This window comes from Lipotes vexillifer, unplaced genomic scaffold (assembly GCF_000442215.2).
Source record: "Lipotes vexillifer unplaced genomic scaffold, Lipotes_vexillifer_v1.1 scaffold412, whole genome shotgun sequence".
In the NCBI taxonomy this organism is placed as follows: domain Eukaryota; kingdom Metazoa; phylum Chordata; class Mammalia; order Artiodactyla; family Lipotidae; genus Lipotes; species Lipotes vexillifer.
Window position 1 is genome coordinate 443,697 of NW_006798464.1, and position 15,362 is coordinate 459,058.

General features: G+C 46.7%; 1 protein-coding gene across 1 annotated transcript in view; it reads left to right on the forward strand.

Moving 5' to 3' along the window:
- ABHD2 (abhydrolase domain containing 2, acylglycerol lipase) overlaps positions 1 to 5,257 on the forward strand; it is a 73,353-nt gene extending 68,096 nt beyond the window's left edge. Inside the window, exons 7-9 of the mRNA XM_007470515.1 lie at positions 1,234 to 1,303; positions 2,792 to 2,876; positions 5,061 to 5,257. Of these exons, the coding sequence (XP_007470577.1) occupies positions 1,234 to 1,303; positions 2,792 to 2,876; positions 5,061 to 5,257 (352 nt within the window). The remainder of the gene's footprint in view (positions 1 to 1,233; positions 1,304 to 2,791; positions 2,877 to 5,060) is intronic.
- Positions 5,258 to 15,362: the final 10,105 nt, after the last annotated feature.

Consider the following 15,362-nt stretch of genomic DNA (forward strand, 5'->3'; position numbering starts at 1 on the left):
CGGAGCAGCTGGGCCCGTGAGCCATGGCCGCTGAGCCTGCGCATCCAGAGCCTGTGCTCCGCAACAGGAGAGGCCACAACAGTGAGAGGGCTTGGAAACACAAAAAAAAAAAAAAAAAAAAAAACTTCTTCCTTTTTAATAGTGCTATAGATAGTAGCAGTTTTCATGATCATAACCAGTTTGGGCAGCCTCCTCATCAACCCGCCACCAGTAATACTGGAGGACGAGAGTGCCTTCCTGGCCTGCTGAGACCTCAGAGGAGCTGATTTCATGGAGACAAATGTCCTAGAGATGATTTCTGCATTCGGCCTCCTCCCTGTCAAGTTTGGCCCAAATAGTCCAACCTGAGGGTCCTTCGCCAGCAGAGATGTCTAAGGAGCCTGGGAGTGGAAGAGATCCACAGCTACAGGGGAGCCGAGATACCCTGAAGACCCCAGTCAGGACAAAAAAACCCTACTACTCACAAACCAGAGGCCTTAATCTGTGTCAGAAAGAAATGAGGTTTCCAAAGATCCTCTGACCTGGGGTTGACTCTGTCTCCTGGTGTCAGAGCTCCAGGCTGAATCATGCCGGCCTCTCAGAGCACAGGGCAGGGCAAAGCTGCAGGACCTGCCCGCTGGAGCACCGAAGGGTTTATTAATGTCAGTGTGTCTGACTGCTGCTCCATGGAGGACAGAGTCGGTAACTTTGAATCCCTGTCTCATTTCTATTATCCAGTACATATTTCATTCCAGTTCACAGTGGTCCAGATCACTCTGCTAGGAAGAATTCTGTTGAAAACAAAGTTCTAGTAAATGTCTTCGAATTGCAGTTTCTTAGTGTCATCTGGTTTTATGCTGCCTCAAAAAGATGTAACATCTGCCAATAATTACTACAGATAACACTCACTGAGTAATTACTCTGGGCCAGTCACTGTGCTAATAAAATGTCACTTTAATGTCATAAATCTCACAGTACCGTTAAAGAAGCTCCTGTCCCTAGCTCCATTTTACAGAGGAGCTCAGAGAGGTTAAACCCTTTGCCTAAGGTCCATAGTCAGTAAGTGACAGAGCCAGGATTTGAAGCCAGATGCCAAAGCTGGGTGCTCTTAACCCCTAACTCTGGTACCTGTGTATATTCTACTGATATGATGAGCTAGTGTGGGAACTGGCACAGTAATAAAATCAATTCAGCATTCCAATCTTATTTCAAGTGTTGTTTTGTCTTTTTCCTTTGTGTGTGTGTGTGTCCCAGGAAGTTTCATGGCTATAACTCCCTGAAGGAATATTACGAGGAAGAAAGCTGCATGAGGTACCTGCACAGGGTGAGTGACCACGTCAACTCAGGGAACAGCATCTCAGAATTAGTATCGCCCCACCCAGCTCCACCCGTGATATAACAAGCATCCCTCCTAAGCTTCCCTGGTGGAAGCTCACCCAGCATCTGGCTCCAACTGCTCTAGTTGTTGACTTGGGTTTATTATTGAACCAAACTCTGCCCCTCTGTGACCTCCATATAATAATCCCAGAGCTGCCCCTTAGTGCGGTGAAAGCCCTTAAAATCGCTGCCGCACCCATTTTTTTTCTTAGTCTCCCTTTGCCTGTATAACCCTGCCTGGTTCCTATCATGGTTCCTCACAGGAAGTCCGTATAGATTTCTTATAATCGTAGACCCTGTTTTGGTCATTGTGTATTTTGTTGGTGTGGTGCCTAGGACTGAACTCAAAATTCCTGCCATGATCTGGCAAGCACAGAGTAAAATAGATGCATTTCTGTATCGGAATGATAGAGGAGCATGTCTTTTGTCGAAGTAGACTGGTTTATATTAATGCAGGTGTGAGCAGCTACAATAAACTTTGTATTAAATTAAGCTTGTGGCCAATCATAACCCCCATGTTTTTTACCTGAACCACCACCAGATCAGTCTCTCCCCTTCTGTCTTTGAACAATAGCTCTTTCTACTCAAACGCAGGACTTCCCACTTATCCCTATCAATGTCCACCTGTTGTTTGGTCCACCACTCCCCCAGCTTAAGCATACCATTGTGAATGGCAGTTCTGCCTTCGTGTCATATCGGCCAGCCCTCCTACTTTAGCATCATCATCCAGGCTTTTCATGTCTTCATTTAAGCCATTACAGAAACGTGAAGCTGTCCAGAGCCAGTGTCAGGGGCCTCCAGGTGAGGCAACCAGTCATTACATTCCTGGGCATGGCTGTTCAGTAATGTCTGAGCACCCCCATCAGCACCACCTCTGCTAAAATGAAAAAGGACACTTACTGGCTGTTTTGATAAATGGATGTTGAATGCAAAGCTGCCAAGAGCTTCCCAATATCCACCAGCCTGCTCCTGTTTTCAACCTTCAGATTCTTCTAGAAAGCCTCCTTTGTCTGGAGTGGAGCACACTCCTTTTTTCCTCCCCACCATATAAATTGAATGAATATGTACATAACTCTGTAAAGTCATTTTTTGGAAAGGCATGGCTAATCTGAGACACTGTGCGGACAATCAGAAATATTTTGCCAGTGAGTATTGTAGAGTCTTTACCCGTGCTCCATCAGAGCACGTGGGTCACCTAGGACACCGAGCTTGGCTCCTGCACATGCCTGCCAGGGCTGGGATCACAGCAGCAGTTATCATTCCTGCCACCACCAGGAAATACAAGGTGTCCCGAGTCCACATGTTCAGGAAACTGAGCACTGACCCTCTTCCCTTTGCTTCAAAGACATATCTGGTAGTGTATTTGAGCCTTGGATCAACGGGGTCTAAAAAAAGAGAACTGATCATTTAATTCTGCTTTATTTTCTTGTTTCAGATTCATGTACCTCTCATGTTGGTGAATGCAGCCGATGACCCCTTGGTGCATGAAAGTCTTCTAACCATTCCAAAATCTCTTTCAGGTCAGTGTTTCTTGCTGCTGCTCCCTCAGCCGCTCAGCAAATTGCCACAGTATGTCACCTTCATCATGCTGTCATATCCTGGCGATCAGGGTATCTCTTGGCAGTGTTCTTATTTATTCTAGCCTGCTACTTCTGGGGCTATGATGGAGCCTGGGTAGAGCCTTTTCATGTTCTGTCCTGGTGCAAGAGACAAGATCATCATTTATATCCATAGCCAAGAGGTTCGGGGAGTCCCCTGGTGTTCTGTGAAATTATGGCCTCAGGGATGTGGGTCCATTAAGTCTGAGAGTTTGACTTAAAGAGATATTTAGACTTAAAATTTGACCTGAAAAGCAAAACAAAAAAGCCAGTTCTGCTACCTCTTGTGACAGACAGCCTCCCCATCTGCTTTGAGGATAAAAATATAAGCAACTGAAAAAGCAAAGAAGGTTGTTCATGAGAATGTTATCTTGCCTCAGGCTTGCACGGCCTCACACCATGCTAGGTAGGAGCTACGGGAGAAACTAGAAAGAGGGTAACGGAAGGAAACACTTGGGTCACAATCTAAAGTTACTTTGCATTGTACCTAATCTCCTCCCTTCCCAGTCCTCTGTGATTACATTTCCTCTTGTAAATACCATAAGTTAACCAGGGGGGAAAGGGGTACTTCTGATTCTCTCATGACCCCAAGTTAAAGAGTAGATAACATAGCAAGCAGATAAAGGACCCACGCCCAGACAGAGCTCCATTCTCTGCTCAGAGTGAATGCGTGTGTCGCAGGTGCATTATGTGATAAAAAGCTATGTGTCAACCATCTATCGAACCACAGGCTCCCTACACAAAAGCAGCCACGTGGGCTGCAGTGAGAGGAAGCAGCCATGCCGGTTTCCTTCTGCATATCTAAAGTAACATCCATAGCAGTAATGCTGTCACACAGAAACTTACAAAATAGCAGCCGAAAGGGAAGAATAAAGGGGGTCAGACAAGAAAAAAGCCCTTGCAGAGCCAGAAATGTGAGTGCCAGGAAGCGCCTCAGAGGCCTGGAGCAGCCAGCAAGGGACCCGTTGTCACTTATCCCCCTGGGAAGAGAGATGCTCCCTGTGGTACCTGACTGTACCTGGCTGCCCATTTTGCACACATCTTCGGTAATGGCTTTACCAGCCCATGCGGGACTAACTTAAACGTGGACTCATAAAGTCAAGCTCCAGGTTAATAATTCTCAAATGGCCGTTTAGCACGTGCCATTGAGAGCTTGGCCGTCTTTTAACGCAACTTGCAGCTTTATGTTTTAGCCTTGAAAAATAAAGTTCTGTAATGAAAAATCATTGACTCCATTGAATTCATCTGGTTCTCTAGTAAATAAGTGTTAAGTGTTATGAATCCCTCCTCAAAGCCTGGTCCCCACCAGTAGCATCAGCATCGCCCGGGAGCTTGTCAGAAACACAGAATCTGGGAACTTCCCTAGTGGCGAAGTGGTTAAGACTCCACGCTCCCAATGCAGGGGGCCCGGGTTCCATCCCTGGTCGGGGAACTAGATCCTGCACACTGCAACTAAGAGCCTGCGTGCCACAACTAAAGATCCCACATGCCGCAACTAAGACCCAGGGCAGCCAAATAAATAAATAAATATCTTTTAAAAAAAGAAATGCAGAATCTCAGCTCCTTCCCCAGGCCTATTAAAGCTGAATCTGCATTTTAAGGCAGTCTCCCAGGTGATTTGCATACACGAAGTTGGGAGGTATTTGGCTGTACAATCAAGTCAGCTGGGGAGTTTTAGCAACACCAGTGCCTGGGTCCTCCCTCTCTCACCTACCACCCCCCAACTCCACCCCACCCCCACCCTCAAATCAGAATCTCATTGGTTTGGATGCAACATAGGGATCATAAAGAACCCCAGGTGATTCTAATATGCAGCCAAGTTTGAGAACCACTTAGAGTTTTAAGGATCTCCTAAGGCGGTACCCATTCTGCTCCAAAGCCAAGCTGCTATTCCAAAACCTGCTAGATCCCACCATGTTGCCTGCCCCACCAAATCTCCCTCCCGCTTTGGTGAATGAGGCAGAGGGAGTAGAAATCAGATGCCCACTTAGGTGACCCCTTCGCCTGTGGGGAAAGCCTGGGCTGCCCTGGTCAGCTCACTTTCGCACCTCCTGCCCTGGAGCTGGTCAGAGAACAGTGACTCACTCAGCTGCCTTTCTCCTGCAGAGAAACGGGAGAACGTCATGTTTGTGCTGCCCCTGCACGGGGGCCACCTGGGCTTCTTTGAGGGGTCCGTGCTGTTCCCCGAGCCCCTGACATGGATGGATAAGCTGGTGGTGGAGTACGCCAATGCCATCTGCCAGTGGGAACGTAACAAGTCGCAGTGCTCTGACACGGAACAGGTGGAGGCCGACCTGGAGTGAGGCAGCCCCCGGACTCTGGTGCGTGCCAGCTGCCCTGGTCACCGGCTGTTTCAGGTCTCCCATCTCCCTCAGTGACCTGGACCTGACCTCACACCATCAACGGAGACCACCCACTAGACACACCTGACTTGAAGTAGGTGGCTGTCCCTGGGAGCTCCAGGCTATTTTTGTGCTTAGTTACTGGTTTTCTCCACTGCATTGTTAGCCATGGTGATAAGCAATGGGGTTTTCACCCTCCTGTCCAGTGTCAGCATCTGATTGCTTTCAAGCCAATTACATCTAGTTTACCTATTAAAAATGTGTCTGAACAGCAGTTTTGCTTTGCCAATCAGAAGGCTTTTCCCCAAGAGCAGTGAAGGACATATGTTATTTTGTGGTGGTGTATGTGTCCTGACGTAGACCCTAAAAAGAGCCAATGCTGTAGATGCAGCTTAGCTTGGGAGCCAGGGACCCTGGGCCTCCCAGGCCAAGACTGTAGCCTCCTATGTGGCAAAGAAAATTCCCTTGAGTCACAAACCAAGTTTCTCCCTCACTGTCCTCTAAGACAGTTTTCCCACAGGTTGCTGATGATGAGAGTTACCTGGGACGCTTGTTACGAATTCAGCCCCCCAGGTCCCTCCCCTTGGAGAAGCTGTTTCAGTGGGTCTGGGAAGGGGCCTGGGGATTCTAATTTTTGACAAGTGCCCCAGGTGATTCTCCTCACCAGGCAAATTTGAGAAGCGCGGTTGTGCAGAGCCTTTAAATTAGAAACATCTCGGTAGTTTGTGTTGTTGAAATTCGTAGTTGGAGGTATCTCTTCGATCCCAGGAGCTTCCAAAGCTGCAAGGCCTGTCGTGTACGGCTGCCCTGATGCGATCGCTATGTGATGTCTCAGAAAGGGCTTGGGCTGGGAGTGAAGACTTCAGGCCATGCCTGACTCTGCCTCTCACTGGCTATATGACCCTGGAAAAGTCCCTTTGAACTTTTGTTTCTTCACCTGTAAAATGGGGGACTTGGGCCAGGTAGATTGCCGATATCGCTACCGGTTCTAAAGTTCAATGACAAACTCAGTTTACTGAGGTTTGAGAGAACACCTCTCCAGGGGAGCCTGAGAGCTGTTCTAAGCATATAGATGTCATTTGCCTTTTTTTTTTTCTGTCCCTCATTTCATATAAAGAGGGGTTTTTTTGGTGTTTTTTTTTTAAAGCACTCAGTTATAATTTTATTTTTTTAACCCAGTTCTCTCTAACTCTGGCTTTTGATACCAAACAATTCAAAAGTTGGATCTGAGTTTGGAGAAATATCTTTCCAACTGAAGAGGGTGTGATTTTGAAACCGGATTTTGTAATGTAATAGCTCATATTTGTAGTGTGTTGGATAGATCTTTCCAGAGTGTTATCTTCTCAAATGAAAAGTCACTCTACATTTCAAGTACTCCTTTCCTCCAATCCTGTGGTACTTGAATATCTAAAAGCCCTGCACTTTGAAAAATTAGCAGTTGCTATCTGGAACTAAACAGAATTACAAGTGAAATGACCTAGATACTTTAAAAAAAAAAAAAATTTCCCGGCTTCCTCTCCATTGCTATAGGACAGATAGGAATGTAAATAGTGGGTCTGTATGTGGATGTTTAAGGGGTAAAGGGAGCCACCTGAGGGCCTGGATGCAGACCCTTATGGCCGCAGGTGAATGTAGTTTGGGCATTGGTCCAAGTCATGTGACAGTAATGTCTGTAACCTGAAGAAGTTGTTTTCTGACAATCACCAGATCATCCTAAATAATAACATCAAAAACAGCCGTATCTGAAGAGACTGAGACTTCTATGCTCTCGACTTTTCTTCGGTACAATTTCTCACACACACCAAATTCATCATTGTGACTTTCCCTCCAAGTTGTTACTTTTCAAGTGCTTTTCTTTTTCATGTTCTTTTAATACAAATTGGCACTTTATCATCTACCCCTCAATTTTGAAGCTAATCTCTCCCCTCTGTTACTTTTCCCTCCAACCAACAACCACAGCTATAATCTAGAAGGTTCATGGTCATATATCCCGCTACAACCTTCATGTCTCAAGACCTTTTTTTGTGAAATTAGATGAACGAAGCAATAACTTAATGGGGTTGAATCACCATCCCAGGAAGCAAGAGGCTCCTTTTCATTTGCCTTAGGTCACATCCCTTGATCTATTCCGACAAAGCAGTGGCCAGGTACCAGCTCCATTCAGGAGGAGAAAACAGTCCTGTTGTCACACACTTGGTGGGGATGGGGGCAGAAGTCCTCGGAGCCTGGTGTGCACGGCAGTTCTGGTGGCCCACGGAGGAGAGGCAGGGCTCGGGGCACAGCCTTTGTTGCCACATAACCGGAATTTACCCCACGGGACTGGGGAGACCGCCTCCCAGCTGAAATCTTTTTAGTGTGTGACTCTGAATGGCACTTACATTCCATTTTGGCTCACATGAAATCAACTGAAGGCCTCTCTGTTCAAGCTTCAGGCTCTCAGGCATGGAAATAAGTGTGTAACTGTGTCTATCTTACAGGAAAATTCTTGTTTGTCCCTGAATGAGAGCACAGAGGCATTGAATTTACAGAGATGTGAGCTCGCCTAATAAACAAGGGAGCAGCATTTTATATGTAGGTCAGCTTTTTCCTTCCTCCAGCTTTCCTTGCTTTTCGTTCGTTCCTGATGATAATGTGAGGGCTCTTCTTGCTACTGAGGTCCTCTTGGGCTAAAACAAGGCAGAATTTTCAAAGAGTATTTGAATATTATATTTTAAAATCAGGTTAAAAATACAATAAAATAAGGTTAAGGATATAAATTGCAGAGACCTAGACAGTTCTATCGCAGGAAGAACATGTTAAAAACCAAGCAGGTTTTTAACAATTCTCTGGGTAGTTCTCCCTGCCTCTAAACAGTTTAAAGACAGTGATGAAGATCCCAGTCAAGTCAGGATTATCTGACTTGAAAAAATGGTCTCAAGTCTCATTGATGCATTTATGTTAGTAGGGAGTTTAATAGATTTGAGGAAAACCTCTTACCTTCCCGCCCGTGAGTTTGCACCAGTGATTCCAGAGCAGAAGGAAGGCAGAAAGTTGTTTGTTGTCACTACATTCTTTGAACCTCCCCGCAGTGTTTTACACATGAGAGTGGGAATATACCTGCAAGGGGAGCGTCCCTTTCTTGACATGGTGTTAGGGAACCAGGGTTTGGGAGACTTGGATTCTTGTCCTATCTCTAATTCACATTGGATTGTGGGCAATCACTTCACCTCTCCGAGCTCCAATTACCTCATCTTAGACCATCTCTAAGTCTACTTAATCTACTTACACACCATTTGCCAGAACATTCCCGCTGGCCTTCTTACAGCCCTTGCAAATGGAAACAGATAAGTCAAGACTTCGGGCTTATCTTGAGGGGACTTGGAGAGAGGGAGCTACTGCATTCAGCCTTTGCTGGTGAAGACCCTTGATTTTGCCCAAAGCCCTGTGTCTCTGACTGGCTTCTCTTCAGAGCCTCCATTGTCATCTCAATATTCTTTCTGTACTGAGGGTGGTCTTATGACTGGGACAGGTGCTGACCGTTGGAACGAGGTGAATATCCCCATCCTTCTGTGTGACTCGGGCAAGCTTTGAGAGTTCCCAGGGCAAAAACCCTTCCTGCTCAGACTTTCATTCTAAAACTACAGTCTTCATTAAAGCTGAACTTTCTGGGTAGCTGAGCTTATATGCCTGGCATCTGAATGAGAGCTCTCTTTGTCACTGTGTGGCTTGAGATCCGTTTTGCCAGCTCCGGGGAAACAATACGTGTGTTCTTGTCTGTGTTCGCCAGGCAAGCAGATGTCTGAGCTGTGAGAGGCTTTTCTTTTCCCGTGGCATTGCTTCTGACTTAGCGCTAAAGTGAAGATCACTGAAACATCACGTTGAGTTGAAAACTCAACCTGCCTTGTCTAAGGCAGGACAGGAGAGTTATTAAGAAGCATTTCACTGCAGCATCCGCTCACAATATCATCTGGAATTGTTCTCTTTGCCCAGAAAGCCTTAACTTGCCTCTAGAATATCCCCTGGTGGTACAACACTATTGTGGCTTTGGAATTCAAATTATTCTGCTGTAGAAGTCTGAAGCAAAGCTACAGCAAAACCAGAAAATGTCTCCTTGTGGCCTGTACGCTCCTTATTACATTAGGTGCCCCCAACCCCTTGACAATAAGAGCAATCCAGAACTGGCCAAACACCTCATCTCTGACGCCTTTCTTCCTTCTTGGCCTCACTCTGTTGTTCAAAGCCACCTTGGATGCTTCAAAAAACCATGAAAAGTGGCCTGCCTTTGGCATTTAGAGGCCAAGCAATTGGGGGAAAGGTTTTCTTCTCCCCCTGTTATCCAAGCAGAGGGAAGTGCCCCCTCTTCATAAACTAGGATTGCTTTTGCCAAATTCTATTTGAAGGGGAACGGGCCCGTACTCGCAGTGAGAACTGGGATGCTATCCAAAGCTACAGCTGCTTCCTCTTGCCTGTGTCACTGCTACAACTGCCTCGGACGCTGTAGCCCAGGCATCCCCCCAAAGTGGCCCTTGGAAGCAGGCTGCAGAGCCCAGCTCGCCAGCCATTCTCAGACCCCAGACGGTAGACAGCTGCCCCTTTTGAAGGAGTCAGCCCCCTACACACACCACGTTTTCTCAACCGTTTTTCCTAGCATGTATTGTGGGTAAAACATTCACCTATCTCTAATGAATAAGCTGAAGTTAATTTCCAACCAGTGAATTAAGTCCTTTAACTTGACTCCTGTCAGTTAGTAATAAAACCTATATAACCTGCTGTCTCCCCGTTCTGGTCCCCATTAGCCAAGAAATCTATCGCAGTAAGTTGGGGACGGTCCACGTATAGCACCTGCAGAAATACCCTTCATCTCAATAGGCATTCTCCTTCCAGACCACCCACATGGAGCAGCCAACAGTCACGTAGAATAATTGCTGAGCCCTCAGTCCCAGCACCAGCCACTCCCTCCCAGTGGGTGGACTGAGTTCCTGGGTGTGGGAGTTAGGTTTGGTGTGGTTTTTGTTTTGGCCTCTTTAGTTTTCCTAAAGCACAAGTCCACGTAGAATCCTGTCACCTCTCCACACCAGTTTCAGGTGATCTGGGTCTCTCCCACTGCCTCAGGAAGACCTTCACTGTACCTGAGCTTTTGACTTCTGCCACTGCAGCTGCCTTAGCGACACCAGGGGCTGGGGGCGTGGAGGGGGGAGCCAGTTTGCATCTCCCCCTTTCCTGGTTAGACTTCCATGAACCCCATTCTTCTGTTGGCAGATGTGCTTCCAGATTGATTTTTGAGAACCATCACTTTCACATTCCTAATTTTTGTTTGTTTTGTTTGATTTTTTCTTTTTTTTGGACTTTCTGAAACTTCAAATGCTGCCCTGAAAATAATGTATTTTTGAGTTTGTGTTCTGAAAGCCTCCGTGCTGGTGGATTGGGGGTGGGGGAGGCGGAATACAGGATCCTCCAGCACTGAGGTGTTTAAGATTTGCAACTAGCAATGCAATTTTTTCTAAATATGAGGATATTTACCTTTATTAAGAAATTATACTAAACAGTGGTGTCCTTGATCATTTTATGTTCTCATATTACTTTTGGTTCTGTTTTGATTCTATGTGGTGGTAAACAAAGATCATTACAAACAAAAACTGTAATTTTGTTATCTTTGATTCAATGGAATTTCTTTACTTAAAAAAATAAAAGACTAAAAATGTGGCGTGGCTGTGCGTCCTTTGTAGTGGAGATTTTCTATCTAAAAGGATTCTTCCTGTGTCTTCACCAAAGCCCAAGCTTGAAAGAAATGGGCAAAACACCAAGTTCTCATCACAACTGATTTTAACCCAGCCTTGCAAATACCAAGGAAATGAGCAGCCCACAGGTGTCTTTACAAGCCCATCCTCTCCAGGAAGAAAGCCAAAGCCTGGGAAGAGTGAGATATCAGCATTTTAAATACTTGCTCTATAAAGTGAACCATGTAGACAGAATGTAAGGTGAGATGTAAATGGTGGTTGCCACGCATGAGTCCCATCCTTTTCTAATTGTGTTCTTTGAAAAGACTGGGTGAACGTGACCTAAATTAAGGTTATACTGGGTTGGTTGAGTAATGGTGGTGTTTTCTTCTCCTTTGCCTCTGTCTGAATCCAAGCTAAGGGTCTCCAAGGGCCAAGCCCTGGCCCAGCCAGGACAGTTGTGCCAGTCCGTGCTCCCCCCACCCCAGGGACCTTGCATTCAGAGTTTTCTTCCCTCCTTGGCCATGCAAAACCTTTGACAAGCTAAGTGGGGTGGGGAGCGTTGGTTTTGGAGGACATGCATTAGCGAGGCCTAAAAATGCCCAATATCGAATTCCAAAGTGTATCCCTTCCTGGTAAGCAAGCTTCTCCCCCAGCACCGACCCCACTGCCCCACTTCCTATCACCCACAAAATAGCCAGACTACTTTGATCCAAGAAAACCAACTTGCAAAGGATACTACCTATGTAAAGTACCACATGAAAGAGATTTCAGGTCCAGGGTGTTGGGCAGATCGATGCCAACAGCTTGCCAATGTGGTCAGCGCACAGCTGTGCCTCTCCTGATTCTACCCTATAGATTTGCTCTCGGTGACATTTATCTACAATCACTCGCTGACCCAAGGCTGCTGATGTCTTTTTTATTATACCTTCCAATAAGAGGCCTCTCAGCTCTAGCTCTATAGGGAGTACTTTCCCATGTTAAGGACCAAACACCTAACTGGATGGCCCTCCAGCTGTATGACAGCCTCCCTCCTCATTTCTGTCTTGGTGTATCCCCCTTTAGAGGGGGTCACACGTAGCTGAGTGGTTGGGACGACTTTACCGGCGGTTTAGCCTTGAGCTGCTCAATCTCTCCCCAAAGAAAAGTTAAACCTCTCTCTCTCTCTCTGTGGCTATGTGCACCCAGGACTTATATTTGATTTGTGCTGTCTACCCCATTTGGAATTACCCCAGCATCTCTACTGAAGACACTTTGGTTTCCCCTTAAAGTTATTTCCTCCTTTATCTGATGATGTTGGTGAAATTGACCTGGAATAAGTGAAGCTCTAATTCCATGGCTCCTCTTCCCCACCTCTACCTACATTTCCTCTATCCCCAGAAATAAACATTTGAGACAAAGCATTGGTAGGAACAGAGCCAAGGGATTTGGAGCCAGAGTTGCTGGGTTAGGGTCCCATCCAGGCCACTTCCTAGCTCTGTGACCCTGATCAGTATTGGACCTTGGGTTTTCCTTTTTTTTTTTTTTTTAACCCCTAAGATGAGAATAATTTTAATAAGAATGCCTGTCTCTAGGTATTGAGAGAATCAAATAAAATAATGTTTTTCAAAGTGTTATGTTGAGCAGTCCCCTCCTGGGACCACACTTTGAGTAGTAAGTCTCTCTGGTATCCTGTGAGCTTCCAGACCCTGCACTGCTAATCTTCCTCAACACCAGAGCCACGCCCACCATTGAAAGTGGGATAAAAGGTGGTCCAGTTCACCCTGAAGGTGACTCTTCAGCTCTTTTCCTGGTTGACTTAAGACCTGGGCATCCCTCTTCCAGGAAGACTTTGCCAGGATACCAGGGAGCATTGGCCTCCTACAGCATCCCTTAGGTAAACTCGAGGCTCTAAGCAGTGACCAGTCTTGCTCAAAGGCTCTCTGAAGCTGATGGCCCATTTCCCTACTGAGACCTCCATCCACACCTTAACAAATGCTTCCATCTGCTAACAGGTAGTATTTCCCCAAAGGGCCACATGATGCATCACTGTGACTTCCCAACTTTTGCTATGCTCAAATTACTTTCACATGCAGAACCCCTGCCTCGTCCCAGACGTCTCCAGAAAGGAAGGTGTTCTGAGCGGCAAGTGGTTGCTGTGAAAGTCATGCTTTGTTGTCCCCCTTCCCATATTTGCTGGCTTTCAAGAGTATTTTACTGTCCCTCTTCCTCTCCCATTAATGCAGGGGTTGTGGCCACTTATAGGAATACAGCATATGTAGGCAGCTCAGATTCTGAGACTGAGCACATCAGATTTTAACATTAACACTCGTGGTCTTCAGGCACCTGCTCCCAAAGGTGGCAGCACCACCTTCCTGGCAATGTCTGGCTTGGCCTGCCCCTCGCTCGTCCGTCCCTGGGCATGGAGGGGCAGTACCACGGCATGGCCAGCAGGGGGTGGTGGCAGCCCACGGTCAGAACCGACTCACTGGGTCCCAACCCTCTAGCTTCTTCCTCAGAAAGCCCCTGGGCTTTTACGTCAAACCCTCCCTAAGCTAAGGCCCTAGCCCTGCTGACTTTAGGGACACCAGCATCCGTTTGTATTTGAGTAAGACAAAGCTGCCCCAAGAGCCTCTGCCTGCAGTTTTTTCCATATCCTGATCTCATTTATAAATTAGAGCTCCCACAAATCAGAGGGTGGGACTAGGAGGACTCCTGGCAATTGGGGGCCAGGGGAAAAATGGGAGTCATCCAAGAGGAATCAGCCACTGTTTCCCTCAAATTTGGGACACAACTCTTTTACAAAACAATTATAAGTGTATCTTAAAAGTTTAAAAAATGCTCATTCCTGGGCTTCCCTGGTGGCGCAGTGGTTGAGAGTCCACCTGTCGATGCAGGGGACACGGGTTCGTGCCCCGGTCCGGGAAGATCCCACATGCCGCGGAGCAGCTGGGCCCGTGAGCCATGGCCGCTGAGCCTGTGCGTCCAGAGCCTGTGCTCCACAACGGGAGAGGCCACAACAGTGAAAGGCCCGTGTACCACAAAAAAAAAAAAAAAATCTCATTCCTTTAATTTTTTAAACTCAGCCTCATCCCTGCTCCCACTCCACCAACACCTGTACTGTCGACTCACCAATGACCTCTATCTTGGCAAACGCAAGTCCCCATTCTCTTATCACTTGCCCCCTCAGCAGCATGTTTGTGCCCTCACACTTGAAATACCTTCTTAGCTCCAGATGTTCTGGGAGATCTCTCGGGGTGAGGCTACTGAGCCCCCTTCAACCATAGCACCTCCACTCTTTTTAGGCTTAATACTAGAGCTCCACGTAAGATTTGATTTGGAAAAGCTTCAAGTTTCAAAGGGTTTAAAGAAGGGTTTGGGAGAAATCCTCACTGGTCAGCCACCCACAATAATTTGCTATGATTCCTCCTCCAGCTCTGAAGTCGTATGTATATCATTTATGAACATAGATTGTTGACTGTGAACGTCATAGAGAAGGAAATTACTTGGGTGATGAGCATACACTGCAAACCCTAGAAATGAAAGAAAAGATATAAGAAGTAAATGCATATATATGTACAGTCACATATATATGTACATGTACGTAGCCACACTGGAAAACGAGAAAGAGAATTCAGTGGTTCAGAGAAATTCCTAAAGGAGTGAAAGCAGACTGCATTGGATTGAACCCACAGCCCAGGAAACAGCTGAAGGTCCTGCCCCAAAAGGTGGGTACAGCACCAAGGGTACTTCATGCCCAGAAGGAGGCAAGAGCAGAGAAGTCTTGGGATGATTATCAGGGTACCTAGTGGAGGCAGCCAGGCCAGTTGACCCTCACCCACCACCATGAGCCAGACAACAGGAACAAGTGTCTGCCTCCACTGGGAAAGTCAGTGTGGGATCTTGGGAAAAGAATCTATCAGTGCCTATGAGCCCCATGCCCAGAAGAAGCCAGGCCTTCCCCAAGACAGAGCAGCGTGCCCAGCACACACTCAAAAGTCACCAGACACTTGAGGAAAGCCAAATGCACAGAAAGGAAAGCATTTATATTTGTCTAAATATGCAGAGCTTGAAAGTAGAAGTTCATTTCTATAAGGTGTCTGAGACTGAAGATAGAGAAGAGCTTTCACTGTATAACTTGAGGACTGGGAGAGTGCTCAGAGAAGATACCATCTGTAAATCTAAGAAAACCATCCGTTGAGGCAAGGGGTGTGAAGGAGAGAGCTTTGGTGGAGAGACCCCACAGAGAGAAGGAGGGGGACACAACTGCCACCCTTGAAGGAAGTCCAAGCTCCTGACCACCACTGCATACATCAGACTGCACCTGACTGAGGGGGACCAGACCTCCCCAAAATGGAGCTACTTTAAGACTGCTTCCACCCTGGAATTGC